Below are 13,106 nucleotides of genomic sequence, written 5' to 3' on the forward strand. Positions count from 1 at the left end.
CATGGATTTTATACAAAAGCCACCATTTTATACAAAAGAAAGTTGATCTGACTATCCGAAAAAAAAACTTCAAAGTGCAAAACTCAATCATAACTAGAGAATTTGATAGCGCGTCGGAGGGAGATGATGCAATAAATTTAAACGGATGGAATCACTAACAGCAACCAAACTACCACGCCAAACCCGATGACACCGAAACAGTCCTTTTTTGCAATTAACTTTTTCTTTCCATAAAGCTGGCCCTGAGAAGAACCAATTTTCTTTTCAGTCCCGCCCCTTTGTGATCTGATATGGGTGTAAATATAATGTGCATTCATAATGATTAACGAAGGGCGGGGCTAATGGAATTACTTCATTAGATACAAGAAAGCCGCTTTCCGAGGCGCTCGTGAGTCATTTTGATCGGGATTCCACAGACCAAGGATGTTTTCGATCATTTAGTAATTTGCATTCGATCATTTAGTAGTTTGTCTTTAACTCATTCCAGAAGCTGAATTTCCAAATGGCTTGTATGGTGGACTTCTAGTGCGAAGGTTTTTCTACAACTCTGCTTAATGGTTCGTTGTTAGAATTTAACTAATAAGACGATCCCCACCGATGTGTATCCAAATGAGTGTCTAGTATAGGAACGAAATGCATTCATATTTTATTTATGCACTTGTTCTTGCACCGGTTGTTTCTATCAAGGTTGTTGAAGTGCAATCATGCTTCGCACCGGTGGTGAATATCCGGTTGCTATTGAGGCAAACACGGAAATAAATAAAATCAGGAAAAAAATATTATTTATTTTCAAATCTTTCAGAACGCGCTCCAACTTTTGTAATATAAATATGTGCGTAATGCATTTTGTGATTATCAGATTAGCTAGACACACATCTGCTAGGTGGCGCTAGCTTATATGCAATAATTTAGTGAGGTGGATATCTCGAAATCTATAAGACTTAGAAAGATTTTGCCTTCTACAAAGTTGTTCGGGTAGCCATAACATTTATGATGGAGACTAGTTTAGTTTGGAACTCATACGCATAGCGGCGCTAGTGTATGAGAAATAACCTGTTAGGTTAAATATTTCTATATCCGTTATAGAGTTAGAAGGTGGCCATCTTCTACAAAGTTACGGCAATATTCTAAAAATTTCAGTTTTCGAAATAGCGGTTGTATTTCAAATTAAACTTGTTTTCGTCATGATGGTTTCAACCACCCGAACAACTTTGTAGAAGACGCCAATATTCTTAAAATTCCAGATTTCGAGATATCTAACATATCAGTTTATTTCATATGCACTAGCGCCGCCAATCAGTAGAAAACCAAACTAAACTGACCTCCATCACAATGGTCTTGATGATGAATAACCGAACAATTTTTCAGAAGGCGGCACATTTTTTTATTTATGCGTTACTCTATATTTCCGTGTGATGGTTTGGCAACGGTTGGAACGGGTCGCCAAATTTGCCAACTCGCTATTCACCGAAGGTTGCGTTTACATTTCCCAAACCCGTTTACCAACGACCGGTGCGAGTTCGCGTTATTTACGCACTGGTGGCTTTATTTACGCACTGGTGGGGATCGTCTAACGGAGTTATAGCACTAGTTGCAGTAACTTAAACTAAATGATTGGAATTTTGTTACTATTTAGTCAAAGTTAATGAAACTATAGTTTTAACTCCGTTACTAGTGGAATTCAAACAACGAACCATAAGACAGAGTTGCAGAAAACCCTTCGCACTAGAAGTCCACCATACAACACATTTTGAAATTCAGCTTCTGGAATGAGTTATTGACAAACTACTAAATGATCGAACACGAATTACTAAATGATCGATAACATCCTTGCCACAGACAAAGGCTGTTCGGAGAATGTTATTTGACACTGCCTTACAAGCGAGAGAAAAGGCAACAACAAAAATAAATAAAGATTTAAAAAATGGGCTAAACGTAAAACAAATCAAAACAAGGCACGTTACACTTTTTAGCGAAGAGTCCTAGTTAGAAAACGCATTATAAGTGTTTTTTTTTTGTTTTGCACTTCTTTCCCAAGGAATTTCAAAAACCAATTATATAAGAAAGGCAAAGCATTTTTCACGCTGTTCACGCCATAATCTAACACATGAGATTCAAAATAATTATTACCAATGGGGAAAAGCATATCTTTGTCGCATAATGCATAATGCAAAGGATTTCCGTTGAAAATGTTACCAGCGCCTCCGTGATGCTGTGTCCGCTCCGCTGCGATTGCTTTGATTTGTCCGCTCTGCGTTAAATCTTGTTTAAACTGAGGATTAGATCCAAACCCGCAAGTTGCTTGATTTTGATGTCTGTGCCTGTGATTCAAGTAGGGGGAATGACGGCTTTGGCAGGTTTTGTTCTATTATTGGCAGGGGTTTTTTTTATGACTGACTAGGCTCAAATTTGGCCTAAACATTCTTTGCATATCAAAGAATATTGTGGCCAAATTTTATAAAAATTTGGTCGACAAAAACCCCCCTGCCAATAATAGAACAAAACCTGCCAAAGCCGTCTTTCCCCCTATTTAATTTGTTGGTTTACATATTTCTAAACTTTTCATCAATTATCGATAATAAATAGTGGAACATCAGTATTTTCATATAAATACAAAGAAGCGTTGACTCATCCTAGATCATCGAAAATTCAGGTTTGTGACAGCAGCGCGTACGGACGTGCTTTTTGCTCGCGCATTTTTTCTCGCTCGTTCGCTGTGTTTACGTTTTCGCTTCGTCGCGTTGGCGTTATTTTCTCCCGGACCCGTCATGGGAGATACCGCGGCCACTTCGGTCACGAATAAAACGTGAAAGCGTCCATCATAGCAGGTTGCTCCCGACGAGGGAAGTGAAAAGCTTTTCTTGAGCAACTCCTCGCTCAAGGATGGTGACGCCGGAAATCTGCTAGGTACCACGAAAAAACGGAAGAAGCAACAACCTCTGTTCCACGATAAATCACCAGAGCGGAAGGAGAAGTGCCCGCTGATTTTCGTGAAGTACTACCACGATGAAGAACCTCACGCAAATCAAGGCCATCAACAGCACTGTCGTCGAGTGGACAAAGTACAAGCCCGTGTATCGTGATGTCACGCAGTGCATGAACTGTCTCCGCTTCGACCATGGCACGCGGAATTGCTTCATGAACGCACGATGCACCCGGAGTGCGAGCAAATGGAAGAGGCTGACCTTAAGTGTGTCAACTGTGGGGAAAAGCATCGGGCCACCACGAAGCCCTGTCCGAAACGCGCGGAGTTCTGCGAAATCCGCATGAAAGCTTCCACAAAAAATCGCCCAGCCCGAAGCTCGTTCCCCATGCTCGACGAACGAAACTTCTCGACAATTCCGCTTCAGCGGCGGCCGATCCCGGTCCTTCCGCCGCTGCAATCGCAAAGAAGATTTGCAGCTGATGCTGCCTCGACCCACCAGAAGAGAACCGGCTGAGGACTGCAAAATCATCCTCAATGGCACGATAGTAGAATGGGCCAACGAGGCTAACTACCTTGGCTTGACCCACGACAGCAAGGTTATTTTTCGGCAACAGGTTGACAAGACGGTAACAAAGTGTAACGTTTTTTTTTTAACTGCTGTACCCTTTGATCAACCACTGGTCGTCTTTGTCCCTGAAGAATAAATTTACTGTCTACAAGCAAATCATCCTCCCCGTGATGGAATACGGCATGTCGGTCTGGGAGAGCTGCGCTAAAACCCATCACCTCAAACTCCAAAGAATGCAGAACAAGTTCCTGGAGATGATCCTCAACACCCCTCCCAGGACACGAACTTCTTAGGTCCATCGTCTGGCCGGTATTTAAACACTACAAGAACGCTTTGGTGAGTGTAAAAATCGGTTTAGGGTTCGTTGCTTATCTTCGGACCAAGCTGCGATTAGGGCGCTTGTTCCAATCTAGGTTATCAAATTATTATTGTAAAAATTTGTGTAGTTTAGCTATCGAATTTTAAAAATTAACCGTTGCCTCTTTTAGGCAACGTTGAAAATATAGATAAACTTTTGTGAATTAAAATTAAAACAATTAAAGTTAGAAACTAAACTAAAGATGAAGGGCCAAGAGGCTAACCACTTGAAATGCTATAAAAATAACGTGTACGACAAAAAAATGTAAAAAAAACTAAAACTAACTTACTAAATCATCCTGGATCGAATGGTTCAAAAAAATTGAAAATCCATCGCGAAACGGCTGAGATATTAAAGTTTAATGTCTATCATATTTTCGAGACGGTCCCCGATTTTCGCAATCGTAAAGTGTACCCCAATATAGAAAAGACAGACTATCGAGGATGGACAGGAATCGTTGTGCCGTCACTCGCCTACTGAAAACGGATACCACCTCTGCACTTGCCACGCGTTCAAATGGAATTTCACTGGAATCTGGAGGTTACCCACCTAAAATAAATCGCAGATTTCTGTGAAATTTCACCGAAATCTCATCAGCAGAACTGTTCAGTATATAATTTTACAGATTTTTGGTGCAAGGTTAAAATACTTCAAACTTCCACTAAATTCACTTATGTATCATCAGATACGTATTTCGTTTTCTACTTGAAAACTTCTTCAGTGTTTTGTTATGGATGATACATAAGTGAATAAAGCGAAAGTAAATGGAAGTTTGAAGTATTTTAACCCTGTAACATTTTCCCCTAAGACCCCAGTTGAACGAAGGAGAAATAATAGAAAATCTGTGAAATAATTACCGAACAATTCTGCTGGTGATATTTCCGTGAATTTCACCGAAACTCACAAAAATCTGTAACATGATTTGGGTGTGGTTCTATGGCTGAAATTCGACTTAGTCAACGAATTGCCAATATTATGTAAAGGAATGAAACGATGGTATATTTCAATTAAGTTGTGAAAAAAGATTTTAATTTCAAAGCTTCGACCCTAAATACTAATACTAAGCGAAAAATTAATCAAGGTCTCACAATTTTACCAACCTGCATATCCTTGCACATCAGCGCGATCACAAACAGATTCAGAAAGAACCCGAAGAATCCGATGAAGAAGAGCGTTACTGCGGCGGCGACATACGCCCAGGATTCCATCAGCTCCGGCGCCGCAATCGGTACAGAGTTCTGCTCGTGACCACCCACCCGATGTTCGCCAAAGTCTTCGCTTGCACTGCTAATGATAAGAGTACTGCTTGTTCCACTATCTGCACTTCCACTGCCTTCCCTCGCCCCACTGCCACTGTCGCCTTCCACAACCATTGACAGACCAGCACCGAAACCGTCGCCACCGCCATCACCAGCGTTGACAACGGTGGCCCCATTGATGGTTGTCGTCTGCTGAATCGACAGAATGAGCAAACTGCTAATGTTGGCCACATGGATGACGCTAACTTCGGTCATCATTTTGTAGGCTGGCCACGGGATTCACTTGGTGGGTGTTGCACGGGCCCAGCGGAGAGGTGGGCCATTTTCCACGTACTTCTGTAACTTTTTTATCATTAAGCTACTCCAGTGCCGGGTCCGTACAGGTTGCATAGGAGCAGGCAATTAGTGTCGGCTTAGGAAAGCGCTTGGCTCTGAGTTGGTGCTATCGAGGAGAAAACAACACGGTGGAAATGTTCCGCGAGGTATGATTTACGATAGGTTTTGTGTCACTTGCAGAGTAGATGCGAAAAAGGACTTAGCGTCGTTATTAGTTGTTGCGTGGGACATCAGCACTGAACACTGACAAGTTAATTCCAAATTATCTGCACGTTCTACATCTGAAATAAAAGAAGAAATAGAAATCGTGTCAAATTAATAGCGTTCATATGAAATAAGTTGTTAATAAGCAACAAAATAACATGACTAACAAAAGTTTGAAAACGATTGGAGATATAGGAAATAGTTTACTGAGTTTACTTAAAGCTTTTCTGCTGAAGTTCAGTTTTGATACTTATTAAGAAACAACGAACTCGAAAAAACAATTGAACTCATTCTGGACTGCATTCAACATGAGCAAACGCTTGTGGACAAGCAGCGCATAATTTTAGAATGATATTCGTATTAACATTAGTTATGTCATAACATAAAGTAAGGAACTCAGATACAGTTGTCTCAAAGCATGACGATAAAGTGATCGATCATAACTAGCACAGACGCATAATTGAATGGAAATACTTCAATTTAACCACCCGTACCAAGGCTCATCGAGTTTCATTTTGTCAATTAAATCAAGGTATATTTTGCTTTTACGAGAAATAGTTGCTTTTCAGGATGAAATCAAAATACACCTTGATGTTATTAATTCCATTTGATAAAATGACAAAATTCAGCCAAAATACATCGAAGATAGGCAAGGGAACTTGGCTTCGGGATTTAGTTTACATCTAAACAGATAACACTGAATCAACAATTTGACGCCACAATACACGGTTCGAGGCCTGCCTGCTCCTGCCAGTACCAGCCGGATCGGAAGCGAACACCATCTTTGCAAGGTTGCTGTTCGACATTCTTGCAACATGCCCTGCCCATCTTACCCTTCCGGCTTTAGCTACCTTCTGGATACTGAGTTCGCCGTAGAGTTGGGCGAGCTCGTGGTTCATTCTTCGCCGCTACACACCGTCTTCTTGCACACCGCCAAAGAACTACATCGGGTATGTGGGACCTAAGCACCCGTCTCTCGAATACTCCGAGTGCTTGCAAGTCCTCCTCGAGCATTGTCCATGTTTCATGTCCGTAGAGGACAATCGGTCTTATAAGCGTCTTGTACATGACACATTTGGTGCGGTGGCGAATCTTTTTCGACCGCAGTTTCTTCTGGAGCCCGTAGTAGGCCCGACTTCCACAGATGATGCGCCTTCGTATTTCACGACTAACGTTGTTGTCAGCCGTTAGCAAGGATCCGAGGTAGACGAATTCCTCGACCACCTCGAAGGTATCCCCGTCTATCGTAACACTGCTTCCCAGGCGGGCCCTGTCGCGCTCGGTTCCGCCCACAAGCATGTACTTTGTCTTCGACGCATTCACCACCAGTCCAACTTTTGTTGCTTCACGTTTCAGGCGGGTGTACAGTTCTGCCACCTTTGCAAATGTTCGGCCGACAATGTCCATGTCATCCGCGAAACAAATAAATTGACTGAATTTGCTGAAAATTGTACCTCGGCTTTCCGCATGACACCTTTCTAGTGCAATGTTGAACAACAGGCACGAAAGTCCATCACCTTGTCTTAGTCCCCGGCGCGATTCGAACCAACTGGAGTGTTCACCCGAAATCTTCACACAGTTTTGCACAACATCCACCGTTGCTTTGATCAGGCTGGTAAGCTTCCCAGGGAAGCTGTTCTGGTCCATAATTTTCCATAGCCCGTATGCCGTATACTGTCATATGCCGCCTTGAAATCAATGAACAGATGTGAGTTGGGACCCGGTATTCACGGAATTTTTGAAGGATTTGTCGTACAGTAAAGATTTGGTCCGTTTCGGCTCGCGGCACGAACCGGCAAAGGCTTCGTGCCGCGAGCCGAAACGGACCAGACCTTTACTGTACGACATATCCTTAAATGCGTTGCGTTGAGCCTGTAATAGAACTTGCGTGTTTCTTTCACAGCTGTTCCATCTCCTCGCACTTCGCTTCTTCCAGGCGACGTGTCTTCTCCTGAAAAGCCGGGTTTGCTGTCTCCGCTTCCGTCTTTAACGTTCCACGTTCTGCCGGGTACCTTGCTGCAGCGCGACCGCCCGCGCTGCGTCCTTTTCCTCCAGAATCTGCCGGCACTCTTCGTCGAACCAATCGTTCCGTCGGCTTCGTCTCATATACCCGACGTTGTTCTCCACTGCGTCGTTAATGGCTGCTTTGACTGTATTGCAACAGTCCTCAAGAGGGGCCCCATCGAGCTCACCCTCTTCCGACTACGCTGTCTCGAGATGCTGGGCGTATGTAGTGGCGACATCAGATTGTTCCAGTCGCTCTAGGTCGTACCGCCGCGGTCGTCGGTATCGAACATTGTTGATGACGGATAGTTTTGGGCGCAGTTTAACCATCACCAGATAGTGGTTAGAGTCAATGTTAGTGCCACGATATGTCCTGACATCGATAATATCAGAGATGTGCCGTCCATCAATCAGAACGTGGTCGATTTGTGATTCTGTCTGCAGTGGTGATCTCCAGGTGTACCGTTACGGGAGGCTGTGTTGAAAGTAGGTGCGCAAATGGCCATATTGGAGGCGGCGAAACCAATTAGTCGTAGGCCGTTTTCGTTCGTCAGCCGGTGAGCGCTGAACTTCCCAATAGTTGGTCTAAAATCCTTCTTTTTGCCAACCTGAGCGTTCAAATCTCCTATGATGATTTTGACGTCGTGGCTTGGGCAGCTGTCGTACTCACGTTCCAGCTGCGCGTAGAATGCGTCCTTATCATCATCAGTGCTTCCGGAGTGTGGGCTATGGACGTTGATTATGCTGAAGTTGAAGAACCGGCCTTTGATCCTCAACCTGCACATTCTTTCATTGGTCGGCCACCACCCGATCACGCGCCTTTGCATATCGCCCATCACTATGAAAGCGTGTGTTGCCGCAGCTCTGGTAGATGGTATGATTACCTCTAAACGTTCGCACCATTGATCCCTTCCAACAAACCTCCTGCAGTGCTACGATGCCGAATCCACGGTCCTTGATCACATCGGCGAGTATGCGTGTGCTCCCTATGAAGATAAGAGATTTGCAGTTCCACGAACCGAGGTTTCCAATCGCTAATCCCTTTTCGTCACAGTGGTCTTCGCCTATGGTTCCGGTCCGTACTCTCTTGTTGATTATTCGTTGCTTATGTTTTTTTAAAGGCTGGCTTATGTTTGGGGGCCTCCTTAGCCGTGCGGTAAGATGCGCGGCTACAAAGCAAGACCATGCTGAGGGTGGCTGGGTTCGATTCCCGGTGCCGGTCTAGACAATTTTCGGATTAGAAATTGTCTCGACTTCTCTGGGCATAAAGTATCATCGTGTTAGCCTCATGATATACGAATGCAGAAATGGTAACTTGGCTTAGAAACCTCGCAATTAATAACTGTGGAACTGCTTAATGAACACTAAGCTGCGAGGCGGCAATGTCCCAGAGGGGGATGTAATGCCAACGAAGAAGAAGAAGAAGATGTTTTTTTAAAGGCTGGCTTGCAGGACCTGACACCAAACCCCCTAAATTTCCGGAGAACCATTCCTCCTTATTCCCGGTGGACCATGGTGCACAGTTTCACTTAGAGTCTCTCGCTGGCACTCGGACGATGATCAGCCGCCCCTAACATGGAGAACAGACGCTGTTGAGAGCCGCTCCTAACATAAAGTATAGACGCTCAGTAAGATTTGCACCTCCGGAGAGGAACAAATTCCCCCTTCCATGTCAGCATAGACCGATCTTCCCTAAAGTTGCTCGTATCCCGGCCAGCACCACGAGGAGGTGGGGATAGGGGTCTCTGGGTAAGAGGCTAAGGACCTTGAGATGGGGTCTATTTTATTTCTTAAGGTACGCGAAGTACCAATGGTACGCTTTACCCATCTAAAAAAAATCATCCAGATTTTCAATTGTCATAAATTTCAACCTTCTAACTTAAAATGTAATTATTGAACCTAAGGCTTAAGAGTGCCAATCCGAAGATGGCGAGTACGATTCTCGGGCAAATCTAGGATGTTTCCGGGTTGGAAACATTCTTGACTCCCTGGGCATAGTGTATCGGGCACACAAAACACATATTTATGCAATGGCGGGAATAGGAAGCTTTCAATTAATAACTGGAGAAATTCTAATAGAATACGTTGAAAGTTGAAAAGCAGGCCAAGTTCCATTTGGGACGTAGAGCCAAAGAAGAAAAGGAAGAAGAATAAGAAGAATAAGAAGAAGAGATGTAAAGGAAGATGACCGGATGAGGAAAAAAAATAAGAAGAAGGATCAAAGCATGGCGAATGGCGATCTTGAAGAGTTCCGAATACGTTGGATTTGAATTGGGATTTCGATTGAATTTTGATTGGATTTGCATTAGATTTGGATTGAATTCAGATTGATTTGGATTGGATCAAGGATAGATCTTAATGAGTATTTATTTGGATTTGGCTAGATGTGGATTGGTTTTGATTCGGACTGGATTGGATTCTGATAAAATTGAATTTGAATTGGATATGAATTGGATTTGAATTTTGAATAAACTTTTCAATTGGATGAATATTAGATTTAAATGAGTTGATGAGATTTGGGTGAAATTTGGATAGGATTTGAATTTGATTTGGATTGGATTTGAATTAATTTTGGATTGGATTGGAATGAATTTTCATAGGATCTGGATTTGAATTGGGATTTGAGTTGAATTTGCATTGGATTATGATTAGATTCAGGTTAAATTTGGATTGAATGAAGATTAGATTTGAGTGGGTAATTGAATAGGCTAGATTTTTGTTGGATTGGATTTGGATTCAAAGTTGATTGGATTTGGATTAGAATTGGATTTGCAATGAATTCTGATTAAATTCAGACTGGATACAAATCAAATTAAATTTGAATGAATATTCCAGTGGATTGGATTTGAATTCTACTTGAATTTGGATTGGATTTTGGACTAAATTTGGATAAAATTAGGATTGGTTTTGAATTGGATTTATATTGAGATTGAGATTGAGACTTGAATGAGTTGTTATTTGGATTTGGCTATATTTGGATTGAATTGGATTTGGATTCAGATTAAATTTGGATTGGAATAAAGATTAGATTTGAACGAGTAATTAAATTTGGATTGCATTGGATTTGGATAGGACTTGAAGTGGATTTTCAATGGTTTCAGATTAAATTTGCATTGGATTTGCAATATATTCAGAATAAAATTGGATTGGATTTTAATTATATTGGATGAGTACTTCATTGGCTATGGCTGGGTTTTGTTCACTTCATTAGATTTGGCGAGATGTTGATTGGATTTGAATTGTACTTGGAATTGGATTGGGCTTGATTTGAACTTTCCATTGAATTTGGATTGAATTTGAATTGGATTTGGATTAAATTGGGATGAGATTTCGATTGGACTTGTTTTGCATAGGATTTGGATTGGCTTCGGACTGGAATTGGATTGAATTTGGATTGGATTTGATTTGGATGTGGATGCAGATTAGATTTGGATTGAATAAAGATTAGATTTGAATGAGTAGCTGGATTTGGCTGTATTGGGATTGGATTGGATATAGATGTGAATGAGCATTTAATTTAATTTGGCTTGGATTTGGATGAAGTTCATTTGGATTGGGTTTGGAATTGGATTGGAATTGGTTTTGGACTTGATTCGGGCTGGGTGTTTGATTTAAGTTGGATTTAAATTGCATTAATATTAAATTTGATTAAAATTGAATTTGGTGATCTGATGCTTATTCGGCTTAATTGTGTTACGTTCATTACATTTCTTTAGAGTAGAGGAAGAGAAGAATATAGTAGATAAGATCAGGTCTATGAAGTGTCGAAAAACATATTCACTTCACTACATTGTGTTATTGGCATTCAGCTATTATCCAATTAGCACCACACGCGTTTAAAATATTTTAGCGATTTTTAACACGTACTGAGCACTTTTGCGAGCAGCACCCGCGCTTTTTTGTAGTTTCATTGGGCATTTTTATTTATTAACTTTGATCGGTCCATCCTTTTCCGTTGCGAAGTTTATTTATTTGAAAAACAGCCAGTTTATCTACATCCCCCACTGGGAAATTGCCGCCTCGCAGCTTAGAGTTCATTGAGCACTTCCACAGTTATTAACTGCGAGGTTTCCAAGCCAAGCTACCATTTCTGCATTCGTATATCATGAGGCTTACACGATGATCCTTAGATCCCCAGGAAAATCGAAACAATTTCCAATCCGAAAGTTGCCAAGACCGGAACCGGGAATCGAACACAGCTACCCTCAGCATGGTCTTGCTTTGTAGCCGTGTGTCTTACTAAATTATGCCCGGTAAGGATAGTCAAATGTGTGGCTTCGTGCCATCGGAATACGATCAGCCGTATACGTTAGGTAATTGTCAGGGACAAAATAGTTACTAACGTGTCGTCCGTTGAGCTTTTGAAACAGAAATTGACATAACTAATCCGCATGATACTCGAGCTTAGTTTATTCAAAGATTGTGTACGGGTTGAATTGACGATTTATCCTAAAATTCGATTATTTGAGAGTTTTTAAAGAAATTGTATCCTGGTGGGGCGAAACGGGCACGTTCTGGTGTGGGTAATATGGACCATATGAAGTACGTACATTATTTTCACCGAAATTTTATTTTGAAATGTTTGTATTACTTACTTCAAAAAACGCCAAGCATTCATTAGGAAATTTGAATTTCCGAGTTTTGTTTAAACCAATGTAATTTTTAATTGATTTTTATTAATGTTACATGCTTTTTTAGTAAAATCATTAGTCAGTCATGTCAATTTATCCTCAACATTTTTATTTCAAGAAGCACGTTTTACAGATGCTAACACACTTATTTGCGTAATCGACGTCCAGATTTTTTTTTTGCTGACTGCTAACTATTCAAAACTATCAAATTGCAGTGCTTTCGGCTAATTGAGAAAACAGAAAACTTTACTTGTAGAGACTCAGATTTTGTTACCTACTTCGAAGAAATAAGCAAAGAGTAAGGGAATGGTTCGCCACTTCATCTCATAGCTCCTATTTCCATCTCATCAAAAACAAAGCAATGGAAAGGAATTTGGTTTGTTTATTATTTTTGTGATTTTTTCAGCAGTGAGCACGCATGTTGACAAAAAGAAGCGACGAATTTGGTGCCGTATTTCTTTGTTTAGCGATGAGATGGATATATGTACAGTAAGATGGAGATCGGAACAGTTCCCCTAAGTGATAACTATAATTTTGCAAGATTCAAAAGAAAGAAAATAACTTATGTCTTTTAAATATATACACAACCAGCGGCACCTCGAGGGGTTTTAATACTATTCCGATTTTCAATTTCACTTTTTTCATTGAAAGCAAAAGCACAACATACCTAGTTGTATTATCGACAAGAAAATACTATATACAGTGAAGGATTTTTGGAATAGTATTTATTAACTCGTTTGGCCTGTCTTTCTATCTTTTTTTTATTAGCTTGTTTTCCTGGTCTGTGTAAATCATGATTTCATGTTTATAATGATAAATA

The 13,106-nt window shown here is 41.2% G+C and overlaps 1 protein-coding gene across 1 annotated transcript in view; it reads right to left on the reverse strand.

Moving 5' to 3' along the window:
- Positions 1-13,106, reverse strand: part of LOC134228172 (vertebrate ancient opsin-like) — a 115,972-nt gene that overhangs the window by 55,073 nt on the left and 47,793 nt on the right. The window contains exon 2 of the mRNA XM_062709960.1: positions 4,953-5,728. Within this exon, the coding sequence (XP_062565944.1) occupies positions 4,953-5,369 (417 nt within the window). The 5' untranslated portion in view covers positions 5,370-5,728. The remainder of the gene's footprint in view (positions 1-4,952; positions 5,729-13,106) is intronic.

This window comes from Armigeres subalbatus, chromosome 3 (assembly GCF_024139115.2).
Source record: "Armigeres subalbatus isolate Guangzhou_Male chromosome 3, GZ_Asu_2, whole genome shotgun sequence".
In the NCBI taxonomy this organism is placed as follows: domain Eukaryota; kingdom Metazoa; phylum Arthropoda; class Insecta; order Diptera; family Culicidae; genus Armigeres; species Armigeres subalbatus.